Source organism: Euprymna scolopes, chromosome 43 (assembly GCF_053919585.1).
Source record: "Euprymna scolopes isolate OS-2025 chromosome 43, ASM5391958v1, whole genome shotgun sequence".
Lineage (NCBI taxonomy): Eukaryota > Metazoa > Mollusca > Cephalopoda > Sepiida > Sepiolidae > Euprymna > Euprymna scolopes.
Window position 1 is genome coordinate 37,291,735 of NC_136524.1, and position 18,476 is coordinate 37,310,210.

General features: G+C 33.9%; 1 protein-coding gene across 4 annotated transcripts in view; it reads right to left on the reverse strand.

Annotated features, from left to right (window-relative positions):
* Positions 1-18,476, reverse strand: part of LOC145268294 (uncharacterized) — a 672,998-nt gene that overhangs the window by 277,397 nt on the left and 377,125 nt on the right. For all 4 annotated transcript variants that reach the window (XM_080123705.1, XM_080123703.1, XM_080123706.1 and 1 more), the window contains exon 4: positions 1,086-1,155. In XM_080123705.1, the coding sequence (XP_079979831.1) occupies positions 1,086-1,155 (70 nt within the window). The remainder of the gene's footprint in view (positions 1-1,085; positions 1,156-18,476) is intronic.

The window sequence follows — 18,476 nt, forward strand, 5'->3', positions numbered from 1 at the left end:
CTTATACTCGAGTCTTTGGTACATCTAATCAAGGAGTTGACCCTGTGCATCTACAGACCTCTCCATGCTACTATGGGACAATGATCGTTGGAAGTAGTGACTTAGCAATGTTGTATTTTCCCTCTTTTTTTTTTTTCATTTTGATTACATAACAAAATAAAAGTGATATACAAGCAAGCAAATTAAAATGATTTGTATTACAAAGGGCGTTCCAAAAGTAATGCCTCCTATTTTTTATTCCACCCAAATAGATCAGGGAGGATTGCAAACTGCTTTGATATGATGGTTGAAATTATGCATTCATGATCTGAAAGTTTCATCTCTCTGTTGCAGATAGTGACAGTATGAAGCTCTAAGAAAGCAACCCCCTGTCATGGACATACATCAGAAGCAGAGATGCATCGTTGAATTCCTGGTAAAGTGCACCGAGAATGGTGGTGACTATGTAGGAAAATAAATTCTGGAACACAAAAGGTTTCTCATTTTAATTGCATCACTCCCATCTTCATAGCAATTCAATTTTTTGCATTAAAAAAAAAAAAAAAAATAGGAGGCTTTACTTTTGGAACGACCCTCATATTACAAAGGGCGCTCGAGACACCCATGCATAACCATCGTTGATCGCTGGCAAAAGTGCATAGAGAATTATGGTTGACTATATAGAAAATAAATTTTGGAGTACAAAAAGTTACTTGTTTTAATGGTACTACTCTCGTTTTTGTAGCTGTTCAACTTTTTGAGTCAAAAAAATAGGAGGCTTTTCTTTTGGAATGACCCTTGCATTTGGATTATTCTAATTACTCTTCCCATGTTGGATATTAACTTTGCCCTTGTCGGTAGACAAGTAAACAGAGACCTCTTGATCAGAGTCAAAAAGATGAAAACAGTTGGCGAAACAGACACAGCCAAAGTTGAGCGAAAGAGTGAGGAAGTCAAAGACCAGAAAAAGAATGGACAGAGCTAGGTGTCAGGTCATCTGTGGCACTCCAACCACTTTTGATTAGATTGTAGTTTGGAATGGAGAGGCGAAAAAAAAAAAATTAATTCCTTTTTTTTTTTTTTTTTTATAATTCCAAAAAATTTACCTTTCATTGAAATTTGAATCTTCATGATAAGCAGGATCAACCTCGTTTTCAATTTCGAATTCACTTTTATCTACAAGAAAAAAAAAATTATATATATATTTGAGAAAGAGAAGACAAAATAAAAAAAATTCTTAAATCGGAGCTGAGTAGAAAAATTGAGAGTGGAATCAGAGGAGAAATCCAGCCAACACCTCCATAAAAAGAAGCATTCTAAATTGAGACTAAAATTTAAATTGCTTCAGTCTAGCAGGATTTATCCTTCACTGACAGTAGACAAAAAAAAAAAAAAAAAAGAATGAAGTCTGATATCAGAACAGGCACTATACTTTGCTCCTAATCAATTCTGAATCAGAGTTGGACGTTCAGACTATAGATTCCATAGCCCTGTTTTAACCATGCCACAAATATTTTACGAGAAATTTTAGTTTACAATTCCGTTTACCATCAAATTCTTATACAGAATGTGTTCTTTTATTTCTGCTAGAATATTGGATTGGTTTGGTTGGTTTTTGTTTTACGGCATATCAACCCTTTTCAGGTTATTTAATGACGAATCCAATTATTTTGAAGAAAAATTTTTTAATAGAATATATATATATATTTTTCAAGTTGGTTTCTATTTAACCCATAGTTGGGACCCTAACAGGTACTACCACTCCAGGTCAGAGTGGCTGTCAATTAAAGGGTGGCTCCACACTACCCAAAGCCCGCAAGCTGATGCCTCACCATCACCATCGGATATAGTTAAGGTCATATCCAGGACCTAGAATATTGGAGGAAACATGTTTAACAAGAACCTGTACACATATAAAGTTGAGTTTTTTGTTGCTCTGGCACTGATATTAAAAGCCTACCTTTTCTATTTAAAAATTATTAAAACAAACTTCTTAATATATTCAGTTATGAGTATGCAAGCAACTTCATAATGGTTAGTTGATTTGCATATTCCTTTGAAAAACGAATGTCAAAGTTGAATTAAAAATTGAACTAAACAGGAATTAGTCAACTAAACCTGTTACTTTTGCACATGTGTGAGCATAAATTAATAGTTTAAAGTCGCTTAATTTTTAACATTTTCCTATCCATCTGCCGATAGCTCAAATGATTAAAGTTGGTGCACTAAATTTTTTGGTTTCAATTCTAGCTGATGACACCCAAGTTATTTTATTTTTTAATTTTGAAACTATTGCTATATATTTGGTACAATATAATAATCAATAAAGAATTGGCTCTATAATAATAAATACGAAATCTACATAAATTAAAATATCATATTTAAGCATATTTTAAGATCAGGCAACGGCAGGTGGCTTGCTAGTAACTAATAAAATGGCTACTAAATTAACTGCTGATTAATTTTAGTAATTTTTTTTCCAGCTAATATTTATCAGAGGTGTGTAATCTATAATATAAATCTCACCTGTATGTTTAAATGTACGTATGTATGTATGTATGTATGTATGTATGTATGTATGTATATTTGCCTACAATTTTCCACAGGCGACGGATTTTCACGAAATCAGTATCGTTTTGAAGCTCAACCCTTCGGATGATAAATATCGCAAAATTGGCTAAAAACATTAATTCCTTCACCCTCATCTGGGCATTTTTTCTACAGCACTTTCTGTGCACTTTTCTATAGCAAAAAAATCAATTTAGCCAAACACTCATGCGCAAAAAACGTTCTTATTTGAATTAGTTTAAGTATTTTAAAAAAAAACCTAACTTCGCTCACGCAATCATAGACCATTCATTATAGTGGCAGCGTAGTTATCTTACGATTGCACGTTCGAGCCTAGATATCAGATATATATAGATTTTTTAAAGTTTTAATCTTGACACAGGGTTATTTCTGCCATTTTTTTTTTTTCGCTCGCTTTGTTCTTTATTTTGCATCACGTTTGCTGTTTTTTTTTTTGTTTTTTCGATTTTATAAAAAAAGTTATAATATTTAAAAAAGGGTTATTACGTTCACTTATTCTTTATTTTCCATTTTGTTTTGATCCCCCCCCACACACACACCTCACCACACCCGGGCAACGCCGGGTACCTCCAACTAGTCAATATATAATTGCTATTTTAATAAAATTCTAACTTCACATATATCTTTATATGTGTTTTATTTTTTTTCATGACTACAAGAATTGAATTAATATTTATTTAGTTTATTGGTACTTATGCAGACTAAAGATCGTGCTGTTGTCTGAATTTTTTGTTCAGTTTATGTAAAACACCAAAAAGGTATTGAAACACTAAGCCAATAAAATCCAAGCAGCCAACGTCATTTAAAAAGAAAAAAAAAACATTTGCAGGCTGGAACAATAAAATTGTCACCACAGAAAAGACGACGTGATTCCATTTCCGCTTGATGAAGACTGGTTTGCTTTTTTTTTTTGTTGCAGACCATCTACTAGTTGGCCAGTTGTGTACAAATCTCAAGAGCGATAGGAGCTTACTATCGTGTCTGACAGTGATACAATGTCCAACAAGCGAGATTAGAGATGCGCTTCTGTACAATTCATGCTCTCTACTGATCCAAGTTATGACAACAGGACCATTGCCAGCACCCTCAAAACGCAAATCTTTTTTTTTTTTTTTTTTTTTTTAGGAGTCCCCACTTATCAAGGCCCAGAGGCCACTCGAGGATAAGGGTTAAAGAGTGTACAGTAGTCAATGGGACAATATCGTAGTAATCGTTAATGGTGGAAATTTGATTATTGTCTTTGGTATGGTTTCAAGTGACGGCCATATCATGCCACTTCACATTTTCGAAGTTAGCTTGAAAGTCAACACTAAAGTGTACCTGGATGTGCTGCTGACAGACCCTGGGTGTGGCAGCAGGACTCAACGTCTGCTCAAAAGTCCAAAGAGACCCAGGCTTGGCATCAGAAGGAGTTCTATGACTTTGTACTCTTCTCTCACTGGTCCCCCTCCTCCCCGACCTGAACCTGCAGGATTACTTCGTTTCGTCATATGCCGAGAACATCACTAAGATGACCCTCCATAACGCCAAAGCCAGTTTGACCACCATCATCCGCCGGTCCTTGTGGAAAAGGCATGCTCCCAGTTCCGGACCTTGTATGGAGGCGATGATTGAGGCTGTAGGTGGCTACATTGAATAGATGTCATCTCTACCACATAATCAAGTTATCTGAATTGATTTTTTTTTCAATAAAAGTTTTAAAATAAAGCTGTAGTGTTGTTTTCTTTAGGACGACAATTTTACCGTTCCACCTTGTATTTGTCATTATCATTGATTTATTATATATAAAAAAAGTAAATGTTTATCTTAATTCGAATAAAAAAATTCATAAAAAGAAAAAAAAAACATTAAAATCTTTTTGTTTGCTATCAGTTATTTGTTATTCAAAAAAATAAATATTTATTCATCAAACTTATCTTTCAATGAGTTTTTTTTTTTTCTTGATTTGAAATTTTTTAAAAAGTTTCATAAAAATCGTCCAATATCTATTTATTGCATTTTCTTCGTTAACAACAATCTTAACCTTTGGGCCAAGATCACAGTGTAGTATCTGTTCTGATGTTACTTTTCACCTTTTCTGTCCTCGGTCAGTGGAGGAGAAATTTTTCATGACTGGGACAATTTTAATTTTTGTTTCAATCCAAAGTGCCTCTTTTTGGGAGAGCTGAATTTTTCCCATATTAAAAACCGACCATGTGTCTAACTCTGCCCTCGTGGGAAGGCAAGTAAATAGGAACAAAAAGAATATGGTTTTCAAGTTTTCAGTGAATTGTTCAGCACCTGCTGGTGTTTTATGTAAATTGCTGGAAAATTTAGATGACAGCACAATCCTTATTCTGTATAAGTACCTTATAATTACTATTTATCAAATATTTCTTTTTAAAAAAAAAAGAAAAAAAAAAAGAAAATGCAGTAAAATAAATCGAAATCTCATAAATCTTATTAAAATTTTATAATTACGAAATTTAATCCACCAGAATGCATTGCAGTTTACTTTTAAAAAAGGTGTCGGCCATTTTTATCTTTAATTTTATTTTGCATTTCATAAAATTTTAAAAGAATTTTGAATCCTTTAAACTGTCAAACAGAAATTAATTTAAACATTTAAATGTTAGTCTTTGAAATGGCATTTTTTGTTAGCCTGTCAGGTTGGGAAAAAACATTTTTATTGTTTCATCTTGCCAGTTGAATAAATGTGTCTTAAAAAATGTGATTTTCTTACTTTTTGGTCTCCGCGTTAAAAGGGTTCACTCTTGTCCATTCGTCTGTCCGCACTTTTTCTCAATAACTACGCCTTGGAATTTTTTTTAAATTTTGCACAAACATTAAACATGATATGAGTAAAAAAGTAACACAACGGATTTTCTAGAACCCCCCCCCCCCCCCCGGGGTGCCTTTCGGGTTAAAATGACTAAAATTGACACTTTTGAGATTATTAAAAAAAAAAAATAATTGATGCCTGGATTTTTATAAAACTTTCTGAAAAGTTGTAACTAACTGATTTCTATATAATTTTGTTTGTCTATACTTTACGATAAAGGGTTAATAAAAGCACTTCATTTTTGGGACTATTTTACCATATTTGTCCAAAATTTTCTGTGTATGTTATTTAGCAGTTTTGCATAATGCTGAACTCAAATATAAATATGTTAAGGCCTTGGGGACTTTTGGGACTAAATGGGGGTGGGGGTGGAGCAAATGATGAACTTAGTCATTTTTTTTTTTTTATGCCTCGTTCACTGTGCACTCTCGGAGGACCAGGTATGCTTCACTTGTTTTCTTTTTTTAATTAATCTTAAGTTAAATTTGCTTTGTCTGTTCCAGGACTTATCAACCATTTTCCAAGTTATTTAATGTGACCTTGTATTGTGTACGATTGATTGAAGAAAAGTTGTTACTTTGCACATAACTGTAAGTGAAATACTTGGTGCATACTTTGATGGGGTTTGAACTTGGCATAAACTTTTAGTTTTATTTTATTTTTTTATCAACTATGAAGTAACCATTTATTAAGGCCAAAATCCAGCTGAGGATAAGGGTTCAGAATGATTGCCACTTGAAAAATGAGGAATACTTGGGGTATACTAACATTAATAAATGACATTAAGCATGTTGGATATTTATTAGTATAAACAACAAAACGAAAAAGTGGTCAACAGACAAATATATAACAAATAAATCTTACCAAAGTCAAGATAAGTTACTCTTCTACTTGCCTGGATAACATTTATTAGGTGGATTTCTACGAGTATTTTGTTTTTTTTTTCGATTTTCGATTTTTGAGCAACTATCAAGACTCCAAAAATAGCCGCCTCATTTTTTCTTGTTCCTCTCGCTACTATTTGTGTTTCAAATAAATGCTTTAAAATAAGTTAAAACACAAAAAAAAAAGATTAACTTATTGCCTTTGGTTACATTTATTTGTAGTGCATTTATTTGTTAACATTTTTTTTTATTCTGTTGTCTATACAAATAAATGCCCACTACATTTAATTGCTTATGGGGCAGTCCATGACGAGATTTTGGATTTGAGGATGAGTAAGTTATAATCAGCAAGGGTTGGAAAACAATGGTTAGAATGAGCAAAATTTGGTAATTAAGAGTCTAAACAAGTATTTGTTGACCAAAAGAATATGGTTCATCATACTCTACCCGAGAAAGACCCTGTCGGTGGGGCATTAGAATACGCCGACTGCCCCCCTGCAGAGGGTAAAAGTCCCTCAATGAGGGTCCTGGATATGACCTTAAACTATATCCAGTGGTGAGGTCCCAGCTGGTGGGCTTTAGGGAGTGTGGAGCCACCCTTTAATTACCATTGCTCCCAGGTCCACTCTGACCCGGAGTGGTAGTACCTGTTAGGGTCCCAACTATGGGTTGAATAGAAACCGACGTGAAAACAACAAATATATTTTATTAAAAATTTTTTTCTTCAAAATCTTTGGATTCGGCATAAAATAACCCGAAAAGGGTTGATATGCCGTAAAACAAAAACAACCAACCAACCAACCAAATCTACCCGAGAAAGCCAGAGGATTGTTTAGGGTGGAAAGGAGTTATGAAAGTAAATAAATGATTTAATACTAAACCCAAATCAAATGCTACATAAGGGAAAACATGAATTTTGGGCATATGCCCCTGCTGTATCAAAAAGCTTTATCCTTTAAGAGATAATACCACTAAAATTAGAAAGTTGAGGGAATTCACTAATCTTAAATCCAAAGTAAAAAAAATAAATAAATAAAGATTACTTATAATACAGGTAGCTAATGTTTCTTGTAAGCTATACAGAGGAGAATAAGGAAAGAACAGACAATGTGTATTTTAGGAAAAGTCAGTGCTGATAGTTGAGATTCTGCTATTGGTAAATACGAACATAGGTTCATGTAAACAAAATAATATTAAAAAGAACATTTGCGAAGTCTTAAGTTTGACCTACAGGTTAACAGGTGTCTGAACAAAATAAGTTTGGGTTCAGGGCAAGAATCTGTTTCATTTCATACTCAAGAAAAGCTAAGTCTCCTAACTATATATGTTTAACGAAGGAGAATGAAAGCTTGTGTGTATATTAGTGATGGGACGTTTCCAATATTTTTCCCAATTCCGATACAATTATCAATTCCAATTCAGATTCTTTATAAATCTCTAATTATTTAACTATAAGATTGTTATGTTCCTCGATTTTCGTAAAAACGCGTGTAAATTTTCCTAAACATCAAAATACACTTTTTGAAGGATGATCTATCGATTTTAGCTTCACTGGTGGTTGAAAATCAATAAATATTTAGCATTTCATCATTATTGCCAGCAATGGAAGATTTTACTTTAAACAAAATCAAATATAAAAAAAGACAATTAAAAGAATCGTTTTAGAATCGGAAAATAGGCATCAATTTTTCCAATTTCGATACCCACAAATCTTTCGATTTTTCTGATTCTCAATTCTGATTAATCGTTCCAACACTAGTGAGTATATATATATCTATCTATATATATATATATATATATATATGTGTATATATATATATATATATATATATATATATATATATATATATATATATATATATATATATATATATATAGAGAGAGAGAGAGAGAGAGAGAGAGAGAGAGAGAAATAAAAAGGAACAAACCGAGTTATGTGTTCATCAACGTTTCATCTTTATTTTGATACTTCCTCTGTATGAAATAAAGACAAAACGTTGATGAACACATAACTCAGTTTGTTCCTTTTTATTTCTCTATTTCGTCATAATATTATTTTCATTATTCTCATCATATTTATATATATGTACAGACAAGATTCGCTCCTAAACTGATTAATTGATCATTATGAATTTTGGAACACAACTACAAGCGTAAGGGCGGGTAACCAGTTTGAAGTTCAATCATGGGGTTGTTTCCCAACTGTCTGTCTCTCCGTGGGCCAATTAGAAAAGTTGTAAAGAGGACGATTTCAATAACAAACGGAAACAGCTAGGACTATTACCACTGATTTTGATCACTCTAAACAGTTCATATACAGTGAGAATCCCTAACATCTAAAACTTCTGTTTATACTTTCCAGGATTATTCTAATGAACCATTTTTCATAAGGTTATTAATTCTTACTGATTTATGCATTCCCTTAAGTGCTTTTTTTTTAAATTAACAGTACCTGCATGCTATCGCCCCCAACCAGCACTAATCGCCAGTGAAAGCCAGATTATTTATTTCGATCATGGTCGCCAATGTCTGCAATTGTTCAGAGACAGCCGTGGCTATCAACAACCATAGTTTACTTTTTTGCGAGAAGAGGCGGGCTTCCACCGGGCAATGCTGGTTAACAGATCCTGCTAGCATGTTTATATATTTGTATATACAGGATTAATTCTTAAACTGATCATCATGAATTTTGGAACACAGCTGCTTGGCATAAAAGTGGATAATGTGGGTTAAATTTACTTTTAGTTTTATACAAGAAAAAATAAAAAAAGAGTATGAAAATTCCGATTGTAAAATTTTTGCAGATATTAGACATCTATATCTATATATATAAAAGGCAAAATGTGTGTGACCATTTCCTGTATGTCTTCAAAAGGCTTTTCTCGCACACGCTCCCGGGGTCGTTACTATCACTTAAAACTGTGTATATAGGTCCTATATAATAATATCTAGGAATTAGGAAACTGCGTAGCGTATAGATTTATTTACATCGATTTTTACAAAATTATTGCTATTTTGGCTTCTCGCGTGTTGATTGGGCTTTTTAGTATAAATAAAGTGAAACTAAACTCAAACGACGTCTTCTCGGCATTGCGCCGGGAAAAACGTCCAGAAGCAATCAGCTTTGATCAGACAGTTCTGGACAGTTGGAAGCTGCTTCCCCCCTCCCCAACATCTGTTGGGGGAAGAAACAGTTAAATTTGGGTAAACAAACCCAAACGCTGCGTGACTTCTATTTGACCTTCTTAATTAGGTCAAATGGAAGCAACAGAGTTAACTTTTATTGCGCATGCCTGTTTTTATAGTTAAATAACCTGCTTAATGTTGTCTGTCGCCGTGGCTCAATGGGTAATGTAGTACGGTTTTTTTTCACACATTAATTTCCAACTCATGGGTACGGGTTCGATTCTCATACTTATCTACCAAAACATTTATTTTATTTACCCCCCCCCCCGAGTTTTGATTTACCTCAAGACACCCGGGTATCGCCGGGTACCCCCCGCTAGTTTATTATATAAATCTCACTTGTCTGTTTAAAGGTATGTATGTATCTATGTATATTTATATGTACGTATGTTTGTATGTCTGCCTAAAACTTCCGACAGAGACAACGGATTTCCACAAGATTGGTATAGTTTTGAAGCTCAACCCTTCGGACGACAAATATTGAAAAATTGGCTAAAAACATTAATTCCTTTGCCCTCAACTGGGCACTTTTCTACAAGGAGGGATCGCTTTTTCCACCAATATTTTCGAAAGTCATCCCCTCTTTTCGATTGACTAGCTTTAATTTAAACCTACGTCTCTTCAGGTTTAGCGATGAACGCAACAGCAAAGACGTCACATTTTTTTTTGCGTTCTTTTCCTCTTTCGCGGTACAGGTTCGAGCCTACCTGCCTACTACGATCCTTCTTTTTTGCTCAACACACACCTGGCAACGCCGGGCACCCAGGCTAATCAATTCATAACTATTAGATGTTTTAGTTCATTAAAAAAAGGGCAAAAGTTATTACATGTTGATTTAGAACTAGTGCTTTTTGTCAAACCTCAAGAGTAAATGTGGTATTAAAGTGAGTAATCTCTTATTTCATAACTGCACATCAAATAGATACCATAATACTTAGTTCACTGCATATGTTAACAACAATCAGTACAAAATTGCAGCCCAATCGGCCCAGTAGTTTCCAAGAAAAAGCAGAGTAAATGTGGTATTGTGATGACTAATCCCTATTAATCCTTGATTGTGCATTGAACAGATGCTATAATATTTAGTTCCTTGCACCTTATTATAAAGGACCATACAAAATTTCAGCTAGATTGGCCCATTAGTTTTCAAGAAAAAGTGGAATGGACAGACAGGCAGATAGACTAAGATGTAATATAGATTCTCCAAATATCAGTTTCTTTGGAGCATTGTAAAGGGTATTTTCAGGGGGGCATAATACGGGCAAACACAGTTATACGATAGCTTTATTTATTTATTCATTTATTTTTTTAGTTTTGTTACATCCCATTTCAGACACCTAAATCATTTTAACACTTTCTTGGCAATTTAATGGTTGTTAATATTGGTTCGTTAATATTCGCTAATGAGTTATAACAGCTGAAAAGTGACTACATAAAGTTATACTCGGGTTCTTGAATCAGAAAATGAAAAAAAAACAAAAAAAAAACGATGCAGTAAAATAAAATAAATGTAATATTTAATAGCATTGTGACGATTAATCAGAATAGGGAATTGAAAAAAATCAGAAATTTTAGGTATTGGCATCGTTATTGGTATAATAATAAAAAATAAAAAAAATGCGTGCATATTTTCTTTTGCCAAAAACGATTCTTTCAATTGTTTAGTTATTTGGCTTGCGTGTTTAAAATTTAATATTCCATTGCCGGTACAAAAGATCAAGTGGTAAATGTTGATTTTAAGCTACAAAACCAAAATCTATTGCATCACCCACATAAGTGTATTTATACCATCGCAAAATATATACCTTTTTTTCTTTTTTTTTTTTTTTTACGATAATCTAATGAAAAACAATTCTATAGATAAATATTTAGCGATTTTGAATCTAATTGCATATGGAAATTTATAAAACAAAATACCTAATTGAGTATTGAAATCGGGAATTTAAAACAAAAATCGGTAATTTTATCGAAATCGGGAATTTAAAACAAAAATCGGTAATTTTATCGAAATCGGGAATTTAAAACAAAAATCGGTAATTTTATCGAAATCGGGAATTTAAAACAAAAATCGGTAATTGCATCGAAATCGGGAATTTAAAACAAAAATCGGTAATTTTATCGAAATCGGGAATTTAAAACAAAAATCGGTAATTGCATCGAAATCGGGAATTTAAAACAAAAATCGGTAATTTTATCGAAATCGGGAATTTAAAACAAAAATCGGTAATTGCATCGAAATCGGGAATTTAAAACAAAAATCGGTAATTTTATCGAAATCGGGAATTTAAAACAAAAATCGGTAATTTTATCGAAATCGGGAATTTAAAACAAAAATCGGTAATTGCATCAGAATCGAGAAATACATTGGAATCATCCCCCATTTAGAATAAATATTTAATAGACAATTTTTAAAGTGCAAAGTATATTAAAGTTGTACGTGGGCTACATTGATATGCCTATGTGGCATTAGGCTTGGCCGGCAGCAATAAACCATCTAAAGTATTATATTGACCATTTTCAATCCTCTCATAAGATTCTTCATCTCTCAACTGACAATCATTTCATCGCATTAACCATAAAAAAATGTGGCACGAGGCTGTATAGTCGGAACAGAAGGGATAGTGTACCAGAAGTAGTGCATTCTGATTTCACAAAAAAAATAAAATAATACCTGAGCAGAGCTGTTAGTATTCATCTGCAGAGGTGTGTGTGTGTGGGGGGGGGGCGACAAACAATTGATGATTAATCAACCCCTTTCTAAAACAGAGAAGGTAAATACTGGGATGGATAGGTCTATCCCCTAGGTCTAATCAGAACAGTATGTCAGCCCACTAAAGCAGGGTAGCTAATGTTGCAACGGTGCATCTTGAATTAATGGTCAAGCACATATCCTGGACTGGTATAAAAATTTAAAAAAAAAGAAAAAATTTATGAAAGCAGAAATATATTTTGAGGGATCTATTCTTTTTGTTTTAGGATGGGGATGCAGGTGGGGAGGTAGGTACTCCTGAACCAAGCTCTTATTATCAAAGTTGGTATATGGTAATTAGTTTCTTTGTAAATTCAGAAATCAATGTTTTTTTGGGGGTGAGGGGTTCCATCGATTACCTGTTATCAAATCAGGATTTTCTACATACCACCCACTCAAAATAATGGCTAAGCACAAAATACAGCAATTCTTTCCCTTTTGTCTGAAATATTGCTCATGAAATGTAAGCAGTAAAGGACAATATAGGAGGGAAGTGAGAGTTAGAACGCTGATAGAAGTAAACCCAGCGCCCAAAAAGCAGAGAACTCGCATTCCTGAGAGGTTCTAGTAATTAAAGTGGCAATCCACTTATATATAAAATAAAAAATGGAATTCAATTAAAAAGAGAAGAACTCACCTCTCTGGTAAAAAAAAAAAAAATTCATGTGCCTTTTCTTTGAAATTTGACACTGGTTTTGGCACTTAGGAATTTAGGGGTTTAATTAATTATGTGTGCTAATTTGCAGTTATATTGGAATGCTATGCCTCATACCACTAACGCTATTCCTAATAAAAAAAAATAATAATAATGAAAATAACTAAATGTAATTAATTTGCTCAAAGAAAATTAATCAATATATCATTTCAATTTAAAAACAGATTAAGTAGAGATTTGAGCTAAAGTTGGAAGTTTTGATAGAATGTGTAAAATTACTTTTGTACTTTTGGCGACCATCTTTTTTTTTTTTTTTTTAAATTTCTGTTTAGTGTTAACTTTACAAACATAAAACAGCATATTAGATGGACTAAATTGTATCAGAAAAGATTTTCTTATGCAGCCCAGTATCATAGTTTCTCTCTCACCACCCAGTCCTATTTTTTAAATAATAAAAGGACTAAATTTCTTTTAATTTATCTGTCCTTACATACTTACTTCCCTTTTCTACCAGCATAAAACTAATTTGGGTTTAATATTTATTTATTTTTTATTTTTTTACAAAGGAGTCACCACTTATCAAGGCCCGGAGACCACTCGTGGATAAAGGTTAATGAGTATACAGTAGTCAATGGGAAAATGTCGTAGTAATCATTAGTAGTGGACATTTGTTTCAGATTACATATATTTTTATTCCTATTTAAAACCAAATTGATTATTGCCCTTGTGGTGTTACTTGATGCTATGGAAAGGGTTTAAGGCTGTATATGATATCCTAAAGTTAAATTGAGCCTTTAATTTTGCTCTGCTCTTAAATTTGTACCTCCCAAAATGCTAACATTATGCTAAATGTTTGAGCTTCCATTACTAAGTTCAGCATTTAACCTTCAAAATAAAATAACCATAGATAATCTCACATTTTCTAAAAGAAATGTATTAGCATTCAGTTTATCATTATTACAAAGGTTCAAGAATAAGTGGTGACTCTAAATAATTTTCAGCACACTTTTCAATTGAATATGGTGCTATATGTGAAGAAGTACATATACATTTTACTCCATCGGTTTCTAATTTATTACCTTTTTTTTTTAATACTTAAATATAAACTAGTGATGAGATAATTCCAAAATTTTCTTCTAATCCCAATACAGTTACCGATTCTGTTCTGTAGTCCTGATTTAGATAGAATTACTGATTCCAATTCTAACATTGCATAAAGCAAGCAGAGTTTAATTTGAGGGTAGATTAACGGAGAGTTCTCATCTACTTTTAAGTCTATAGATGTATATTTCAATGTGCTAGATAATTAGAGTTTCATTTGTTTTTGAGGGGGTGGGGTTCTTTTAACGAATCTGTTCTGACTTTATGCCATCTTTCCACCAGGCAACGTCAGTACATGGGTCCTGCTAGTATATATAATGTCTTGATATTTTCCCTTTATGTATTAAGTCGAAAAGAAGGTTCTTGCAGAATTTTATATTTTGATTTCAAATGAGTTTTCAATTTAATACCTTTACTTTTTATATCATTTTAAAGAGCGTTTTTCGCTCTAATTGTTTAAATTACAATCGTTTTAAAGCAATTACATCTTCTTTTCAGAACGTTGAATACAGGATGGGAAAAAAGCAAATTCACACAATTTCCTTATTTCAATTCAAGCTAGGCCGAAAAGCTGCTGAAACAGCTCATGATATCATCTGGCTCAGGAACCACTACTGAACGCACAACATAATGGTGGTTTAAGAAATTTTTGGCGGTGACGAAAGTCTAGAAAATGATAAACATAGTGGTTGACCATCGGATATTGACAACGATCAATTAAGAGCCTTAGTCGAAGCCAATTCACATACAACTATTACAGAACTCGCTTCTGAATAAGACGCAACATACGAGAGGCGTGCAATAAGTAATGCTCTTGACCCACTTCTCATAGCAGTAGAGCAACAAAACTTGGCACAGTTATTAGTCTTTCTCTATATACGAACCACCCAGAGTTATGCATTTCTCCCATCGTTTGATGCAATTCTGGAGACCGTTTTTGTAGAACACCCCAGGTTGTTCCTCCAACCACAACTTGACTTCAGAAATCAAGGCTGCACCATCTGGGAAACACTTTCCTTTCAAAAACAACTTCATGGCTGGGAAGAGGTGAAAGTCAGAGGGTGCAAGGTCAGGAGTGCTTCCGATCTGGCGACATACGAGTTGTGGACTGGAGTGTTGTCCTGCAGGAGGAGGGTACCTTTGCTGATCTTGCTCCGCCTCTTGATTTTGATAGCTTTCCTTAATTTCCTCAAAAGTGAAGCATAATAAGCTCCTGTAATTGTGGTACCCTTTGCCAGGAAATCTGTCATCACCACTCCGTCCTGGTCCCAGAAGACTGTAAGCATGACCTTGCCAGCAGAGGCCTGCACCCTTGCCTTCTTTAGAGGTGGTGAGTCCAAGTGCTTCCACTACATTGACTGGGCTTTGGTCTCTGGATCATAGTGATGGACCCAGCTTTCATCCTGTGTAATCAGTCTTTTGAAAAACTTTGACTCATCTTCTTGGCACATCTCCAAATTCATCCTCGAGTACTCAATACGTTCTCGCTTCTGGAATGGTGTGAGCAACCTGGGAATCCATCTGGCAGACACCTTATGCATATGCAAATGGTCATGAATGATAGTTTCCACAGACCATGTACTAATCTTGACATCTTGGGCTATTTGGCGAATAGTAATGTGCCGATCTTCCAAAATGGCAGCCTCAACTTAACAGACAGATGCCTCATCTATGGCAGAAGGAGGGCGACCAGGTCTGGGAGCTGTTTCCACAGACTTCCGGCCATGTTTGAATTTATGATGCCAGCGTTTTACAAGATCATATGATGGGGCATTATCACCATGTTTCTTTCATTTCATCAAAAGTCTCCTGTGGTGTGCGTCCTTTCAAATACAAAAACCGGATCACTGCTTGGCATTCAACAGGCTCCATTTCACACCTGACTCTGTTCAAACACCTGTAAAACAGAAACCACAATTAGTTCAGAGATGTTATTTGCCACATAACCCATAGAGATATAAATCATTGCACATGCAAAATTTCAGCGAGATCAGACAACTTGAAGTGGGTCAGGGGCATTATTTATTGCACGCCCCTCATATACAATGATTTCCAACCACTTAAGAGATTAAAAAGACAAAAAAACTAGATAAATGAGTGCCTCACGAATTGAACGACAACAAAAAGAAACGCTGTTATGAAGTGTTATCGTCCCTCCTTTTACACAACCAGAACAACACGTTTCTCAACTGGATTGTGACTTGTGATGAAAAATGGGTTCTTTACGACATCTGACGACACTGAGTTCAGTGGTTAGATGCAGACAAAGCTACATAACACTTCCTGAAGCCAGAGTTGCACCAAAAGAAGTTCATGCTGAATGTTTGGTGGTCTGTAACTGGTCTCATCCATTACAGTTTTTGAATGCAGGCAAAACCATCGTGGTGGCGACATGTCAACAAATGGATGAAAAATGTATCAGAAACTTTGACAATACCCAACATTAGTCAACAAAAAGGCTCAATGACAAAGCCCAACCATATATTGCTAAACTGACCTTTCAGAAGTTGAACAAACTGGGCTACGAAACTGCCTCATCCACCATACTCTCCAGACCTCTCACCTACCAACTACCATTTTTTCAAGCATTTCAACAACTTTGTGCATGAGATATGCTTAAAAAACCTAAGTGATATTAAAAACACCTTCAGCGACTTCATTGCAACTAGAATGCAAGATTTTGACGTTACCAGCATAAATACATTTGTTTTGCATTAGCAAAAGTGCGTTGATTCTGACGGCGCTTATTTCGATCAATAAATTTTTGTTTGAGCCGAGATATGTTCATCTGAATTAAAAACTTAAAGTCCGCAAGAACTTTGTCAACATGAGATTTCATCCAAAATTTTGATACACTTATTGTGAGATTTTTGTTTGAAGTTTTGACAGAAAACAGATAAAATAAATGCATACTAATAGGAGTCCGTGTCTCTCAGCGACTTTTACACTAGTAAACTTCTTTTGCATAAAACAGTAGATGTATGTATCTATGTATGTATGTATGTATGTATGTGTGTATGTATATATGTATGTGTGTATGTATATATGTATGTATGTGTGTATGTATGTATGTATGTATGTGTGTGTATGTATGTATGTATGTATGTATGTATGTATGTATGTATGTATGTGTGTATGCATATATGTATGTGTGTGTATGTATGTATGTTTGTGTATGTATGTGTGTATGTATGTATGTGTGTATGTATGTATGTATGTATGTATGTGTATATGTATATATGTATGTGTGTGTATGTATGTGTGTATGTATGTGTGTATGTATGTATGTGTGTATGTATGTATGTATGTGTGTGTATGTATGTGTGTATGTATGTATGTGTGTATGTATGTATGTGTGTATGTATGTGTATATGTATATATGTATGTGTGTGTACGTATGTGTGTATGTATGTATGTATGTATGTGTGTATGTATGTATGTGTGTGCCTGTGTCTTGTGCCAGCAATAGAGAATTAAGTCTTAAAATTTAAAAAAAAAAATACTAGAATAAAATAAAAGAATCGCTTTTAGAATCAGAAATGAGGCTAAAATTTTTCTGATTAAGATACCCCCCCCCATTCTGATTTTTTTTTATTTAGATTAATCATCCCAAACACTAATATACGCATATTGCCAATACAGTAGACTAGAACCAGCTGATTATACATAAAAAATGTATCTACAAATTAAAACATGATTAAATTTGTACAGTATAGGGAGATGTGCACAATGAGTAATCTATGCAACATTTTAAAGTTTTCTCCATTAAAACGATTAATTGCTCATCATACCATCTAACCAGAAATTGTTATTTTTACAACAATCTATTACATAAAGAGCATATGTCATTTTTTTTCTTTCTTTCTTTCTTTCTTTCTTTCTTTCTTTGAAAATTGTAATACTGGGTATGGGGAAGCCAAACCAGCTGTCAACATTCCCCTGCTTTTTACTGAAACCAACCGAGAGCTCTTTTTAGTATACTCGCTGTTTCCTTGTCTTTATATGTCCAGTTAAACGTAAACTACAAAACAAAACCCCATAAAGTTGGTATATTAGTGTTGCCCTGTATGAATAATATCTAAAATTTAGGAAAAATAAATTATTCTCTGAAAATTAACTGGGCCAAGTTTCATTAAGGTAGGGATCGATTTTTCAATGTTATTATGTACAAATGTGGAAAGAAAATGCTGACTCATTATTTAAGGAATCTATTCTATAAAGAAATGTCTGTGTGTGTGTTTAGCAAAAGAGGTATGGGCTGGGCGGGAGAGAAAGAGGGGGCTGGGGAGAGAAAAACAAACTGATAGAGAGAGGTAGAGGGATAAAAGTTTTAATACAAATATATCTATAAGTAACCTTGTCTGTGTGTGAGTGGAACAGTCTCTACCAAACTACTTTGTCAACTGATTTATAGGGTATTCGGGTTTGTGGAAAAAAATTCAATTTAGGATTTTTGCCAGTAAAAATAGGTGTAAAGGGATTAAAATTGAAAAATTAGAAGTTGGCAGGCAT